Below are 14,821 nucleotides of genomic sequence, written 5' to 3' on the forward strand. Positions count from 1 at the left end.
CTCACGATGTTCAGGCACTGTAACTTGCCTAGACAAACACTGGCTCAAGCTCCGTAAGGCTCCGGAGTCTTTAAAGTCTCTCAATCCCGCCTCATACTTTGCTTTAAACTACAGGCTATCCACCAAGATAATTTATGGGGCTGTGTCATGATCGTGGGGTAGGATGAACATAAAGATCAGCCACTGGAAGCGCAGGCTAGGGTAGGCAGAACCAATGATAGCTCCCACTTTACGCGGGTAATGATATTACAATCTTCAATCAGGGCCTGTAGTTAGAGACCGAAGTCCGTGTCTCAGCTACGGGTACGGTAACTAATGTCACATAGTGCAAGATTCGAGCAAATGCCTATTTAGGGGAAGCCGGCACTCCAAGCCGCCAAGGCCTAGCAAGGCAGATCTATCAACCCCCAAATTCTGGAGCAGGCGAGTCTGTAACTGACGAACTGCCTAGCTCGTATCTCGTGTTCGTAACTCGGGTTCCGTCGCGTTTACAACCGTATGGGGCAAAAGCGGACGAATCAGGTACTCTATAATCAAGGGCAAAAGGACATCGACCAAACGGATTACTCCATGCCGAGACTGGGTTATGCCGTGAGATATACGAACGGGTCTTCCCGAATCTCCCGTTGACGTGTGAAGTGTGGCTATGACGGCTCAGCCTAGTGGGGGTTATACCCTTGTCACCGCGTTCGCGCCTGGGCTTTGTAACGAAACCTTAATATTCCAAGAGATTTTCAAGCCAACGTCTGCGTGTGAAGTTACAATTACACGAGTAAGTCAGCGGATAGTACGGCTAGGCAAAGGCTGTAAAATGGGGGAGAGAGCTATTCAATCTGCCTAGTTCAGGACATTCGAAAGTCTATTGGTCACTATGATCTTAGGCCCGCAGATCCGTCAGGTTTTGTCTCGTTAGGATAGGTAAGGTAATAATTGGCTACGATGCTAAGAGAACGCAGAAAGCTTGGGTGAGATTGGTCTTTTCATGTAGTTACCTAAGCTTTTACTCACTTGATAAGAAAGCCTGGGCTCCAGAGGCGCAGGATGTATATTCTCATTGCTAATTCCGTGTAGCCTTTCATAATTGTCTCCTTTCAGTATCTGCTCTGGATATTGTACTGGTCTCTCGCTCTTTCAAGTCTGGTTTTATCTCAGACAAGCTGTCTAATTATACTTTCTCATTGGCAGTCATCACAAAAAGAAGACAACCACCAACCAGAAACGATAAAAGGACAGCCACAAGAGAAGGATCGGGAGGATAGAGAGCACGGAAGAGCGCGAAGATCTACGAAGCCGAAGGTGACTCCCATTGTGACCTGAACGAAGACGCGAGCCGAGATCCTGGACCGTTTGACTCGATAGTGACACTCTACGGAATTGGACCGTCCTGAAGATTCAATGGCGAAATGCAAAGAGCATCCTCTGGATGTTCCAAGTACGTTAAGATATATGACAACATCGGTCGAAGGCACGTCTGACAAATCTACTGCAAGTTATCGAACAGAAGCTCGGCGGCGGTATCCGAGTCCACGGCCTGTTGATATCTCTATCAGCAGGAGCAACCATAGTCGCCTGTTGTGCTACGGCATACCTCATCTTCAGACACGCGAGCAACTACACGAAACCCAAAGAACAGAAGCAGTGAGTTCCGCATACCTCGTTCTCTAGCACTCTCCCATCATAGATCGTTCATGGGTTCTGACAAAAAGACATTCTTGCACAGAATAATCCGGATCCTGTTGATGGTCCCAGTCTACTCCATCGCATGCAGCCTGAGTATCATCTTTTACAAGAAGCAGGTGTATATCGGAAGCGTTTACGAGTTCTACGAGTCCTTAGTCATCGCGTCCTTCTTCCTGTTACTCTGCCAGCTGCTGCATCCCGATCTGAATACATTACGCCGGGTCTTCAACTTGGTGGAGCCGAAGAAGTGGCTCAATCCCACGCGGTTCTTTGTCAAGCATGTCGGAAGAAACAAAAAAGGACAAACTGAGGACGGCCTGAAATGGTTCAACGTGAGTGAATGCAGCTCAAAAACATGGTGTCTCTTACATAGCCTGCGTTTAACTAATTTTTGCTAGATTATTTGGTTTGGAGTCTTCCAGTTCTGTACTGTCAAGTTCTTCGGTGCTCTCACAAAGTGCATCACGGAAGCCGCGGACGTGTATTGCAAGGAATCCAAGGATCCTAGCCATGCCAAGATCTGGGTGAGTGAGATCCCAATGAAGACAAGGTTCTCGAGAGTCGAACATGGTAGAGAACGAAGACTAGAGACACTGACAACGAGTAGGTCATGGTCATTGAGATCTTGTCCCTCGTCACAGCCATGATGTGCCTGCTGCAATTCTACCACCAAACCTCAAAGGAGATGGCCCAGCATCGACCTCTGCTCAAATTTCTCGCCATCAAGCTAGTGGTGTTTCTGTTCTACGTTCAGACCGTGAGTGCAAATCTCCCCTCTTTAGGGAGGTGGCTCCCAACAGCCTCCTCTCCTGGCCGTCATTTATCATGAACATGTGCTAACACAGAAGTCACATCAGGGCATCTTCGAGTTCCTCACAGGCGACGGCGGCCCCTTGAAACCAACAGCGTACATCTCGCACCCGTCATGGGCAGTTGGTATTCCCAACACACTCCTCTGCTTCGAGATGGCAGCCGTATCAATCCTCCACCTTTATGCCTACCCCTACTCCATTTACAAAGACCCAGCGGCACCGAAAAACACCGGACATAACGCCAGCGACGAAGATGGGCAGGGCACAGATCAGAACTCTGCGACGCGAATCATCCCTGTAAGAAGCCGAGAAGTCTGGCCTCAGCAGCCTGAGACTGCGTATGGAGGGGCAGGAGCAGAAGAGCAGGACGCATGCGGCGTTTGGGATGGAGCTCACGGCTCTACTCGGCCTAACGCCGAGACCAGCGTCTCTGCGCGGGGCTTCCAATGGAGAGCATTGAAGGATGCCCTCAACTTTGTGGATATTGTCCGGGCTGTTGTGACAGCGTCGCGGTGGCTGGTTGTCGAGCGACGGAGGGCTGCTCGGGGTTCTGGAACCGAGGAGGTCCAGATGCAAAGTGAGAATGGGCCGCAGTATATGGAAAGGGTCAAAACGGATGATCTATCTGAGGCCTTGAATATGGTCAACAGTCATATGTCTCGCAGATGAACGACCAGGCATAATTGACATGCCTGACGAAAACCTAGCTGCTGAGGACCCTCTTCATGGCGTGGAATGAGAAAAATGGTATTGTTCATTGGATGTAATTCGTACTATACCTTTCCGTCTCGAGTTATCATCTCTCAGTGTCTTGAGATTCGCGAGATCATAGACTTGTCGTTCGAGGGCTCTTCGAAATTCAACCCTAGCAACGCAGTCAAGCCCCATCAAGAACAACAGCACGCATTTCAATCAAACCATTGGAGTCTGAGCAACAACTTCTAAAGCCATATTTCTTCTGCCCATCTCTCAAGTCTTGCACGAGACTTCCATGCAGCCCTGAAGGAATACATCCACTTGCTCCACCGCGCGTAAGCCCTCACGCATCTCGTCTCCCACCTCACTTGAGAGTCCGTCCATAGACCCGTTTCCGAGCGGATCTGTCAACCAAGCTTCCTCCCCCACCAAGGGGATGCGTGCAAGCTTCAATTCGCCCAGATCGTCTAGTTGGTTAGGATGATACGTTGTGGTTCTTCTATACAGCGATCCGTGTTGACGGCGGTTCGAATCCGCCTCTGGGCAATTACCCGAGACTGATCATCGCGATCAGTTTACTTTTTGTGTTTGGTCAGAATTTTGAGGCATGGAGTTCTGTATTGATGGGTGGGGATGGATGTCCTGCGTTGTTGTGAAGTACTTGATGTAGGCCAAGTATCGGAGGGGCGGTTGGCTGCTCGAAATAATGAGATAATGTATATTGAAAAGGATTGAATAAGTCAAAATTCATGTAACCGGTCGGTCAGCATGACACTGGAACATGCTCACCCAAAGCCGTGAAAAAATGCCAGAATCCAAGCAACGTTGAGCCACCAGTCAACAACTCAATCAAGCGTGAGACGCATTTCATTGGCTCTATGCATGAGTAGCAATATGGTGTTTGCATTCTCTAAAGACCTCTTCCCATCGGTCCGAAGTCCCCCGTCTCTCTTTCTCCTTCTCTTCCCATCATGTTTTATAGTACAGTAGTATTAACAAATTTTCTTCACGCAAAGCCCCCTTTTATCGTCTAACCGTGCCAATGCTGGCGGTGCCGTGAGCGCGCGCGCCAAAATAATCAAAAAAGAGATTCCACCTCCTAAAAACGCCATGCCATGCGGAGTCGAGTGAAGTTTGTTCCAATACAGTTTTCTGACCCTCGAACAGCTCTTTAGCAGAGCACGCTCAGTGGTCATACCCCCTCCCATCCCTCCGTCGGGGTCCGTTCGTACATCGGTTCGGTCTGGCCCGACCTAAGATCGCTCGTCGCAGGAGAAGCTTCCGTCGTCCGTTACTGCGTCAGCGTCCTCGTGACGACCGTCCTGCCGCCGCCGCCGCAGTTCTCGCGGTGGCAGTTCACCGGTCCTTGTAAATCTTGGGCTTGAAGCCTTCCTTCACCTCAGCCTCGACCTCCTCCTTCTCCACCAACGGCCCAATCTCCTTTTCCAACCTCTCCCTCGCCCGGAGCACCTTGCTCTGGAGGTAGAAGCTGCCGCCCTTCTTGGGATCGTTGACGTCGAACAGCTTCTTGAAGCGCTCCATGACCTCGCCCGGGTTGGCGTCGGCGCCGTTCTTGCCGGGTGCCTCGACGTTGAGGATCTTGCACGCCTCGTCGAGGGTCATGCCCGAGCCACCGGAGCCGGCACCCTTTGTGCCGGCGGGTGCGTTGCCATTCTTGGCTTGCGCGCGGGCGTACTCGGAGGAGGCCTGCGCTTGCTTGTAGGCTGCGGCGAAGGAGCGACCGACGATGCGGGTGCCGACGAAGACGACTTGGGTGATGAGGCGGTAGGCCTAAGGGTTGCGAGGGTTAGTCGGGTTTCGCTTCGCAGGATCGGTTTGAGGTTGATGAGCTCTGGCGGCGCATTCGGGTTCGAAGGGGCGCGCGCGCGAGAGAGAGAGAGAGAGAGTAGAGTAGGAGGGGAAAGCTTGAGGCGAACTCACCATGTTTGCTGTATTAGTAGCCTCTGCGCGAAGGACGGTGGAGATGTTGTTGATGGAGGCGGATCGATGCTCGATGACTGATCGCACGGTATATAGGGACCCGAGATGCGATGTCGCGCGTGTTCAGTACAGCTTGGCTGGTACGGGGGGGCGCTGGGCGTAAGGATGGCTCGCAACCTATCCAGAAAAATCCATCGACGACATGGAAAACGCCGACGAGAAATTCCGAGCTTCTTGCGCTTCGGAGGAGCGGGTTTGGCCGGGCGCCGACAACTTTTTTTCTCGGGCCTTCCGTGCTTACTGCGCCACATGTACTCTCCTCAGCCACAACACTGATTCAAGTAGGCCGCCTCTACTGTGGCTTGTTATTCACCCTGATGCTAGTGGGAAATGAGCAATGGATTCCCCTTGTCAACAGGGCACGGGGCTTGATTTTGAGTTTGAGTCCATCGTCGAAATGTTCCGCTGCGCTTGTGCTCTCTTTCAACGTCTCGACGGCACTGCATACCCACGGAACCTTGATTTCACCTCGAGTGTCTGATGCTCATGTTGTTTACTGCATAGAGAGCACGATGAAGAATAGGAGTTTGCGCAGACATTCATAGCACAGCCTCGAGGGGTTACTAGGCCGACCCGACTGTTCAGAATCGTGGTACATCAGTCTTCGTGACTGAATAGCAACCATTCCGAAGCTTCCAAGGGACAAATCATTCAGGCAAAATCTCTAACGCTGAATAAGGCAGAAGAGTCTTATAGGTAAGAGGATATGTACTGGTTGGTTTATGTACTCCGCTCTATGGCAGTCTAAGTATGTACAGATGAATTATTTACGGGATAAGATAGTATGTTCCAAGACGTGAAAACGAGATCTAGGACCAGGTGGTGGTGGCACCAATGGCCTCACCAGAGGTAGGAATCAAGAAGTTGCTCGCCACAATCTTGCCGTTGGCCTGGCGCGCACCCTTGACCAAACTAACATCGACGCTCTTGAAGCTCGAAGCGGACCAGGTCGCGCTGCCGTCCCACGAGTTGCCGCTGCTGGTGGTGCCGCTGACGAGCGACGTCTGTCCCGACTTGGCCGTGGTCGCCGAGTTGGCGGCGGCGACATTGCTCTTGAGCGTCGACTTGGTCGTGATGGTCTGGAAGCCGACGGCGCCGTTGTTGTAGGCTGTGTTGCGTGTGAACTGGAAGTTGCCGGGCTGCTTGTTGTCGGTGAAGCCCTTGGCCACGTTGTTGAAGGCGATGCTGTTGGTGATGACGTGGTTCGCCGAGCCGACGTCGGCGGCGTCGCCGCCGCCCAGCTTGAAGCCGTTGCCGTCGCCCTGGAAGTCGGTGAAGCCCCAGCGGTTCACGCCGTTGCCCCATGAGATGGTGTCCATGATGGTGACGGGGGACTTGAACTCCCTGTTGTTGTGTTTTTTAGCGGGTGTTTAGGTGGGCTTGGGGAATGTGGGAAGATATAACTAACCAAAGGTCCAAACCGTCGTCGACGTTCTCCCAAAGACGAGCGCCCTTCAGAATGTTACCCGTGCCGGAGCCCTCCTTGCAGGCGAAGCCGTCGGCACTCTCGCCGTTCTTGCGGGGGTCGCGGTTGCGGTAGGAGTCGAGGTAGATGACCTGGTTGTTGCTCAGGGAGCCCTGCATCTGGAAGCCCGTCTCGTAGTTGTCGTGGGTGACGATGCGCTCAAAGTAGTTGTTGGATCCGTCGCGGAGGTAGACACCGTAGGGGCCGTTGATGATGGTCAACTTGTAAAACTTCCAGTAGTTGGCCCCCTCGATGTGAAGAACACCACGGTCGGCGTTGGCAAGAGAGGAGTCGAGAGCGCCGGGGGTGCCGGGCAAAGCCTCTCCGTCGATGGTGACGGCCTCATCGTTGTAAGCCGTCAGGGTGTAGGGTTTGGCGGAGGTGCCGCTCTTGGTGATCTTGATGTTAGTCGTGGGCGAGTATGTGCCGGCACGGAGGTAGATGGTGTCGCCGGCAACGGCCTTGTCGACTGCAACTTGGATGGACTTGAGAGGAGCAGCGAGAGTCCCGGCAGCGCTATCTGAGCCGGCGGGCGCGACGTAGAGGTCCGCGGCCAAGACGACCGGGAGGATGGCGATGAGGAACCTGTAGAGACCCATGTTTGCTGTTGAAAAACCAAAAAGACCAATTGCAAGGTAAGGAATGAATGACTGCAGCAGTGAAGACTGATCGAGAGGGATCAGCTCTTGCCGATTAGCCGGCTGCCATCAAGCTTAAATACAAACTTCGCATCGTCAACAGGGAGCCCTCGTCTCTGAGAGCTGTCAGTCTAGGTCATGATGAAAGTAACGCTGTACTTTCGTTGCAGACAGCTGCTATCCAGGCCGTGGCATTCTATTCGCAACCACCATTGACCCCCTTGTTAAATTGGGCTAGAAAGCAGACCGTCCTCCCGTTGGTGGAAAACAAACTCCACCACCGTAGGGCCGCCTCATTGATGGAGACCTGGCTTCGAGGTAGGATCCATCGACATCTCCGTGGGATAGAAATCCCGGCAATCGAGAGATTCCCAGGACCGCATGAACGAGGGGTTCCCTGGGCTTACTAGGGATGCGGTCGAGGTTGTTGAAGAAGGTAATACACGGTTTATGAGCCACGAGGGAGGACAGTACACCAGCGACCCCGACGGAAAAGCAGCTCGCACCACTTCCTCGGGCACCGAAGAGAGCCTCGACCGGAAGATCTCAGTCCACCATCTCGGAGAGCAGCCGTACACGGACTCGATGGAACGTTGACTAGGGCTTTAAATCGTATTGAGCAGGCACACGACTCAGTTGAGCAATGTCACGACACCAAATGGTCGGCTTTTCGAACGAAACATGCCCGAGGACCAAATGTCTATTTAGTGATAGCATAATCACCTTAGAATGAGATGAGAACAAGGGAAACTTGTCCATCTTGGAGAGCGCATGCACTCTCTGACCTCGCGATGTTGTCCAGAACTTCTGGTTCTGCGTGTTTTGAGTGGAGATGGAAGTCCACTGCCGTGATGCTTGGCGGCCCAGTCACCTCGTGGCCAGTTACCGATGCCATGGGTTGATAGGGGCTCCAGTGAAGAGAGTCAGGAGCAGCAGAAAACTGCCGCAGTCTGCCCACAAGCGTATTGTTTGGTTGGGTATTGGGTTATGTGGGCTGGCAGAAGAAGCGTCCATCCCCGGACGAACATCCTTGGAAGAATTGCTTGCCTAATCTGGCGGGCAGAAATTTGCGCTTTGTTTGACGCTAGATGGAAGAGGAATCGGCTGCCGTTGTTCGCTCTCTGGAGGCAAACACTTGCTGGAGCTGATGCTTGCAAGTTGCAACAGAGAAGAGAGAATTGCGTGACGTTGACAATCTCAGCGGGATGATGACATGATCTAGTGACTTATATGTAGCTGTTGCTTTATCCACAGTTCATCTCATCCTGCTGATGCATAATGTGTTCGTGGAACAATACACTACTACGTCCACAAGAACTGGAGAACTGGGGAACAAGGAATGCCGGTCCAGGGTCGTCAAGAAAAGGTCCGAGGGAAGCATGATTAGACGTTATCTTATCGATAACAGGTTAAGTAAAGCTATCTTATCGATAAACATCTGTGTCTGACAGGCATTACTCTCATGCCTCAAACTTCAGGCAAGAGGGATTCTTCACGGCCCCACTCTACAGCTCCAGCGACCAGCCCTGACTGACGTGGTGAGCCTCGAAAGAAGCTACGTCTCCAATATCGCCAGCTCCAGGTACCACCTGTCCACTCACGCACCCAAACGCGCCTCGCAACCCCGGCGCAAAACGGCTCTCGAGCCCACGACCGACGACTAGCTCCTATATCCTACACGCAATCCATTGCAACTATATTTGCAACGATACTTATCACGAACCGACGACGAAACGAAACAGAATCGAGGCGCGCCTACTCCAGACAAGGGGGTAGTGATCGAAAGGGCACTCCAACATCTAAGCTACCTATACCAAATCGACCTCAACCTCAACCTCTCAAATCCGACATACACAGCAGACGATGTCAAACTACTACCAACCCCAACAATCCTACGGCCCCGGCGCAGGAGGCGGCGGCGGCGGAGGAGGAGGTGCCCAAAACCTCCAGTTCTACCCCTCCTCCTACTCCCCAGCCGGCGCCGTCTCGGGCCACGCAACCCCACAACAGGCCTCCTACGGCTACGGAGCCCAACCCGCCGCGGCAGGCGGCTTCGGCGGTGCGGCAGCCTTTGGCGCCCCTCCTGGCGGCGGCGTCGGTGTATCGGGTCGCATGGGCGAGCAGGGCGGTCTGCGCACGGGTTGGCTGGCGGCCTTTTCGACTGAAGGCTATGATGGCGAGCCGCCCTTGCTCGAGGAGCTTGGGGTCAACTTCGGGCATATCCAGGCAAAGGTGTGTTTTATTGGGTGTGATGCGCGATTGGGCGTGAAGCATTGGGAGAACTTGCTCCCCCAACCCCTATAAGAATGGACCTGAACATGGGGAGAGCATCTTGGCTGACCTTCGATGATTTGCAGACTCTGGCGGTCCTGAACCCCTTCCGCCGAATCGACCAACACCTAATGGACGACGCAGACCTCTTCGGTCCCCTACTCTTCGTCCTCTCCGTACGTTGCAAAACCCAAAACCTCACCTCCCTTCCCTACCACAAATACAAAGCTAACCTCTCTCCTCTCTCAGTACGGCACCTTCCTCCTCCTCTCCGGCAAAATCCACTTCGGCTACATCTACGGCCTCGCCCTCCTAGGAAGCACCTCCCTCCACATAATCCTCTCCCTCATGACGCCCACCGACGCCCACCCCTCAACAGCACCCCAGGCACCCCAATACGGCGGGCCCGTCTCCTCCGTCGGCGGAGGCTACCCCGGCGCCCCGGACACCCACCACGACCACCCGTCGCGCAACGCCGCGGGCCACTTCTCCTCGACCCTGACCTTCACTCGCTCCTCCTCCGTGCTGGGCTACTGCCTCCTCCCTCTGGTGGCCACCAGCGTATTCGGCGTCTTTATGCCCATGGACACGCCCCTCGGTATCGTCTTCACCACCATGGCTATCCTCTGGTGCACGTACTCCGCCTCGGGCATGTTTTGCGCTGTTGGACGGATGAGGGGTATGCGCGGGCTCGTGGCGTACCCGCTTGCGCTATTTTACGTCGGATTCGGTATCATGGGTATTTTCAGCTCTAGGGGCAGCGGCGGGTCTCTGGCCAAGGCGGCGGCTGGGCTGAAGGGATGAGCAGGTAGGGTGACAACATGAAGGAAAACCTTAGAATCACCAAAAAGGCAAACTGGTTTCACGTGAGGAATCTCGAAAACGCCGGAACTGTAGACGGCCAATCATACCAACAAGGGCACGGCGCATTTTGGTGTATACCATGGAAGTTGAGAGTTGCGGGAGCCACGGGAGAGGTGCGAGAGCCAATAGGAGCCCAAAAAGGAGCCACGATAGACGAACAAGGCAACGAAACAGACAGATGCATGCCCACGGCTACCAGAGGAGGCGGAAGCCAAAGGACCGACGATGCTTCACGTCATTGTACAATTACTTTTAATCATGTTCAGACGAAGCCAGAAATAAATTTTTTGATAGTCCAATGCCTCCTATCCCTTCCGTTTTCCATGCTGCTGAAAAGATAAAAATGCACAATGCTGAGCTAGAAGATCCTCTCGTAATAGACACATCAAGTGTAAAGAAAAGGGGAGGATCAGACCTTGATAACTTCTCGAGACCAAGCATAGTATTACAGGAGACTATCATCAGTCTCCATAGCCAAACAGCCTCCGCGGCGGTCACGATACTCCGCTAGGCACACAATAGGAGGGGCCTTGTCGAGCAGAAAATCCTCGTTGGTATCATAAGTTTGACTCCCCTTCGAGGCCGTTTCTATACCTGCCCATCCGTTCATGCCGAGTCGAAGCCTCACTGCCGCTCTCGTCCAAAAAAGTCTATTAGTCCGCTTAGGGGACATTGGAGAAAAAACCGGAAACTCGTCAAAATCAGATTGTTGCACGAATGTATCGTACCGCGAGTGAAAATGGCTCATGCTGAGAATGAACCAAAGGAAAAAGCATCGCGACTGGAATTGGTATGCCGCCTCGGCTCATGTATGGAGTCCACCTCTTATTTCTGGTGATTGCGGCGCTTGCTCGTTCATCATCCGTGTTCTTGTAGAAGCCAGTCGTATCCGCTTGCTGTTATTTGGAACTCGCCGCCGCGCTGTCAAGGTTCAACCTTTTCTCTAAGAGACTTAGAAAACAGGTCTGAAACCACCGGTGGCTGGTTGGGGCGCGAAGCCGTTGACCTTGGGAACGTCGGCAACACCTCCCAGGATAGAGTACTGGCCACCGGCGCCAGCGAAGACGAGCTTCTTACCGCGGACAGCGGTGTTGTCAATGGTGGTCGGGGTCTCGATATCCTCAGTCGTGCCCTGACCAGTCTGGTAGTTGGCAGAGAAGCCCCACGAGTGAGCCTCGCCCTTTCCGTCAATGGCAAAGTTGTTGTCGACACCAGCGGCAACGTATACACACTTTGCGATATCTAGTGACTTACGTTAGCGATACTCGGTAAGGAATGGACAGGTGAACTTACCCTCAACAGCAGTAGGCTTAGAGAGAATGCGGGGGTTGTTGCTCTCATCCTTAATGACGCTTTCCGCATCCAGCTCCTCGACAGGGATACCGACCTGGTGGCCATCCAGACGTCCCCAGGTCAAGAGCTTGCCGTCCTCGGTGCAAGCAAGAGAGTGGTGCTCGCCACCAGCAATCTGCTTGATCTTGTAGTTCTTGAGCGACTCGACAATGGTAGGACGCAGAACAACAGCGTCATCCTCGCCAGCACCCATCTCAATACCAGTCTCGGCAAAGTTGTTGAGACCCCAGGCCCAGACAGCACCATCCTTGCCAAGAGCAAAGCTGTGGTAAGATCCGCAAGCAATGCGGTCGACCTTGTTCTTGGGAAGACCCATGCTCTGGGGGATAAGGGAGGAAAGCTTGTTGCGCTCGATGATACGGCGCCCAAGCTGGTTCTGCTGGCCGCAGCCCCAGGCGACAACGACACCCTTGTCGTCAAGAGCGAGAATGTGGTTGGAACCGGCAGCAAGGGCCGTGATGTTCTTCAATGTGGGAAGGTAGGCGGGAGTCTTCTGGATCTGGATCTTGTCGGTGAAACCGAGGATACCGTCACTCGACTGGAGAATGTTAGCTACTTATCACCTCATGCTGCGTTTAGAGAGCTTACTCTGAATGTGCCCCATCCGTAAACCCTGCCATCCTCAGTCAAGGCGAATGTGGCACTGTCACTGGCAACGACCTGAGTGAACTTGACATCGGGAGCAAAGTTCGTCGCGTCAACGGCGGTGGGCGTGCTCTCGTGGGGGTTGATGCCGGAGTCGTCCTCGTCGTCTTCCTCCTCTTCGGCGTCAGCGTCGCGGAGTCCTCCATCCCAGTTGGTGTCGCGACCAAGAGCGCCCTGGTCGTTGACGCCCCATGTGAGGATCTTGTTGTCCTTGGTCAGAGCAACGACGTGCATGCCACCGCAGGCAACCTGGACAACACCGACGTCCTTGGCATCGAGCTTAGGGTTCAATCTCGGGCGCTTGACATCGACAACCTTCTTGCCGTCAAGCTTCTTGCTGCCGAGACCGAGCTCGCCAGAGGATCCCTCGCCGAATACATACACATCGAGGATCTGGGTCGGCGCAGAGTTGATCTTCTTGCCAATCTTGTGGGGGTGGGCTGGGGGAGGCTTGGGGGCAGCGACAGCGGCCTTCTTGGTAGCCTTCGCAGGCTTGACAGCCTCGGGCTCCTCATCCGCAGACTCTGTCGCCTTGGCCGATTCCGTAGCCTGGCTGTCGACCTCAGCAGTGTCGGTCTTTGACTTCTTCGCCTTGGGCTTCTCGTCTTCTGTCGCCTCCTCGCTTGACTTGCGCTTCTTGGTATCAGCAGCGGGCTTGGCATCAGTCTTCTTTGCGGCAGCAGTCTTCTTGGGCTCGGCCTTCTTCGCGGCAACCTTCTTTGCAGGCTTCGCGACCTTGGACTCCTCTTCGGTCTCCTCGGCAGCCGCGGCCTTCTTCTTGGGGGCGGCAGCGGTAGTCTTGGTCTTCTTCACAGCAGGCTCTGCTGCCTTCTTCGTGTTCTTCTTGGGGGCAGGCTTCTCGGTCTTCTCGGGCTCCTCGGCCTCGGACGCTTCGACTTCTGATTCCTCCTCGGCGAGCTTGCGCTTCTTGGAGGCGGCAGTCGCGCCATTGGTAGTAGCTTCCTTCTTTCCAGCGGGTTTCGCGGCAGGCTTCTTGGTGATCTCGTTGCCCTTCTTGGCGAGGGAAGTCTTCTTCGGTGCTGCTTTGGGCTCAGCAGCCTTCTTGGGGGCGGCCTTGGGAGGCATGATCGTCAGGTGATGATATGATGTGTGCTTGGCGATAAAACGCGTGTAATGGGATGGGGATTCTGGTCAAATCGAAGGTTTCGCAAAGAACAATTGAAGAATCGATTCTTTGTGATGCGAATTGATGCAATCGAGATGAAGAACTTGAAAAGAAGAGAGTCAGAAGAGGAGGATTATTCTGGGTATGGGGGGAAGAAAGAAATTGTTTCGAGGGTAGGGCGGAAGTGACGCGACCGGAAGGTGCAGCTTTATTTTCTTGGGCTCTGGAATTCTGACCAAGCAGGGGTGGCGCTTTGTGGCTCTCAGCGCGGGCTTAGCTGCGGTGCGCTGCTGGCGGCCCCAGGGCCCAGTACGTAGTAGGTTCGTTCTTTTGCGCAACTGCCTTTTACCTAGTGCGATCCCGGGTGGGTACCTTCCATGGGTACCTGACCTTCTGGGCCGTTTTTTTTGCGCAGCTATGGCCCGAGCTCCCGGGGCCGGGTGCAGTTATGTCCCAATGGGAAGCTGCGATCGATGATAGAGCTTCTGACCGCCCGGTCACACCTGCCCTTTTTCTTGCAGTTCTCCGGCAGAAAAGGCAATCGCAATGGAAGAGCCCGGCAAGAACAAAAAAAAAATCATTCGAAAAATCCAATGGTGGGTCCTTCCCTTCCGGTGAGTCGGGGAAACCTCGCGTCGTCTGCCGATGCCCCTAGAATCCCCACGCCACGACGACTCGGCTTTCTTTCATTTCTTTGCAATTTGGCGCGAAATTGTGCCCGGCTGGACAAAAGAATCGGCTTCCTATGTTTTGCTTCCGAGATCCATATTGTTGTTTTATAGTGTTTGAGCTCGTCACAATGCGCTGTTGGTCCCGCCAGCCAGCCAATTGCTTATAGCCGCTCAGACAGAGCCGCGTCTTGACGGTCAGTGTGTAAGTCGACGAAGCGCGCTTGCCAGGGCGATTTCCCAGAATTGCATCAGACCAGACTACATGACATACTCCCTACGATGCGATACTGTCCTCTCCATTATCCACAGAATCCAAGATGGTGCTCACCTTGATCATCAACAGCATTTCCCGAAAGATTTCAATCTGGAAGCAACAATGTCCATGCACACAGTGGCCCTAATAATACTACGCTTCAAGTATGGCATCTTGGTTCGCCTTTGGAAACGAAACCAAGTCACCTCCTCATGTCTAATTCGAAAGGTTGTTACCAAATGAATGCCATGTTGATTCTCATCGCTAGCTACTGGATGGTATATTTGTTATCGCTGGTGTCTTGTATCCGCAATTCGCTGTCGCATGAATGTCAGTCTCGTCTGGA

The 14,821-nt window shown here is 53.7% G+C and overlaps 5 protein-coding genes across 5 annotated transcripts; 2 read left to right on the forward strand and 3 right to left on the reverse strand.

The window, feature by feature from the left end:
* Positions 1 to 1,395: 1,395 nt before the first annotated feature.
* Positions 1,396 to 3,161, forward strand: CPAR01_00166 (uncharacterized protein; the record flags this gene model as incomplete). The annotated part of the gene is made up of 6 exons (XM_060484459.1): positions 1,396 to 1,432; positions 1,491 to 1,638; positions 1,682 to 2,012; positions 2,079 to 2,204; positions 2,288 to 2,437; positions 2,526 to 3,161. 6 exons carry the CDS (start codon positions 1,396 to 1,398, stop codon positions 3,159 to 3,161), a joined length of 1,428 nt encoding a protein of 475 aa, XP_060355316.1.
* Positions 3,162 to 4,544: 1,383 nt separating this feature from the next.
* CPAR01_00167 (uncharacterized protein) lies at positions 4,545 to 5,132 on the reverse strand (the record flags this gene model as incomplete). The annotated part of the gene is made up of 2 exons (XM_060484460.1): positions 4,545 to 4,979; positions 5,130 to 5,132. 2 exons carry the CDS (start codon positions 5,130 to 5,132, stop codon positions 4,545 to 4,547), a joined length of 438 nt encoding a protein of 145 aa, XP_060355317.1.
* Positions 5,133 to 5,998: 866 nt separating this feature from the next.
* CPAR01_00168 (pectate lyase L) lies at positions 5,999 to 7,253 on the reverse strand (the record flags this gene model as incomplete). The annotated part of the gene is made up of 2 exons (XM_060484461.1): positions 5,999 to 6,533; positions 6,598 to 7,253. 2 exons carry the CDS (start codon positions 7,251 to 7,253, stop codon positions 5,999 to 6,001), a joined length of 1,191 nt encoding a protein of 396 aa, XP_060355318.1.
* A 1,902-nt stretch (positions 7,254 to 9,155) lies between these two features.
* Positions 9,156 to 10,367, forward strand: CPAR01_00169 (Yip1 domain-containing protein; the record flags this gene model as incomplete). The annotated part of the gene is made up of 3 exons (XM_060484462.1): positions 9,156 to 9,524; positions 9,650 to 9,739; positions 9,813 to 10,367. 3 exons carry the CDS (start codon positions 9,156 to 9,158, stop codon positions 10,365 to 10,367), a joined length of 1,014 nt encoding a protein of 337 aa, XP_060355319.1.
* A 1,012-nt stretch (positions 10,368 to 11,379) lies between these two features.
* Positions 11,380 to 13,511, reverse strand: CPAR01_00170 (GDP/GTP exchange factor; the record flags this gene model as incomplete). Its single annotated transcript, XM_060484463.1, has 3 exons — positions 11,380 to 11,669; positions 11,721 to 12,318; positions 12,369 to 13,511. The coding sequence occupies 3 exons, from the start codon at positions 13,509 to 13,511 to the stop codon at positions 11,380 to 11,382; spliced, it is 2,031 nt and encodes a 676-aa protein (XP_060355320.1).
* Between the last annotated feature and the right edge of the window lie 1,310 nt (positions 13,512 to 14,821).

The sequence above is a fragment of the Colletotrichum paranaense genome (assembly GCF_030867605.1).
Source record: "Colletotrichum paranaense strain IMI 384185 chromosome Unknown Scaffold_1.1, whole genome shotgun sequence".
In the NCBI taxonomy this organism is placed as follows: domain Eukaryota; kingdom Fungi; phylum Ascomycota; class Sordariomycetes; order Glomerellales; family Glomerellaceae; genus Colletotrichum; species Colletotrichum paranaense.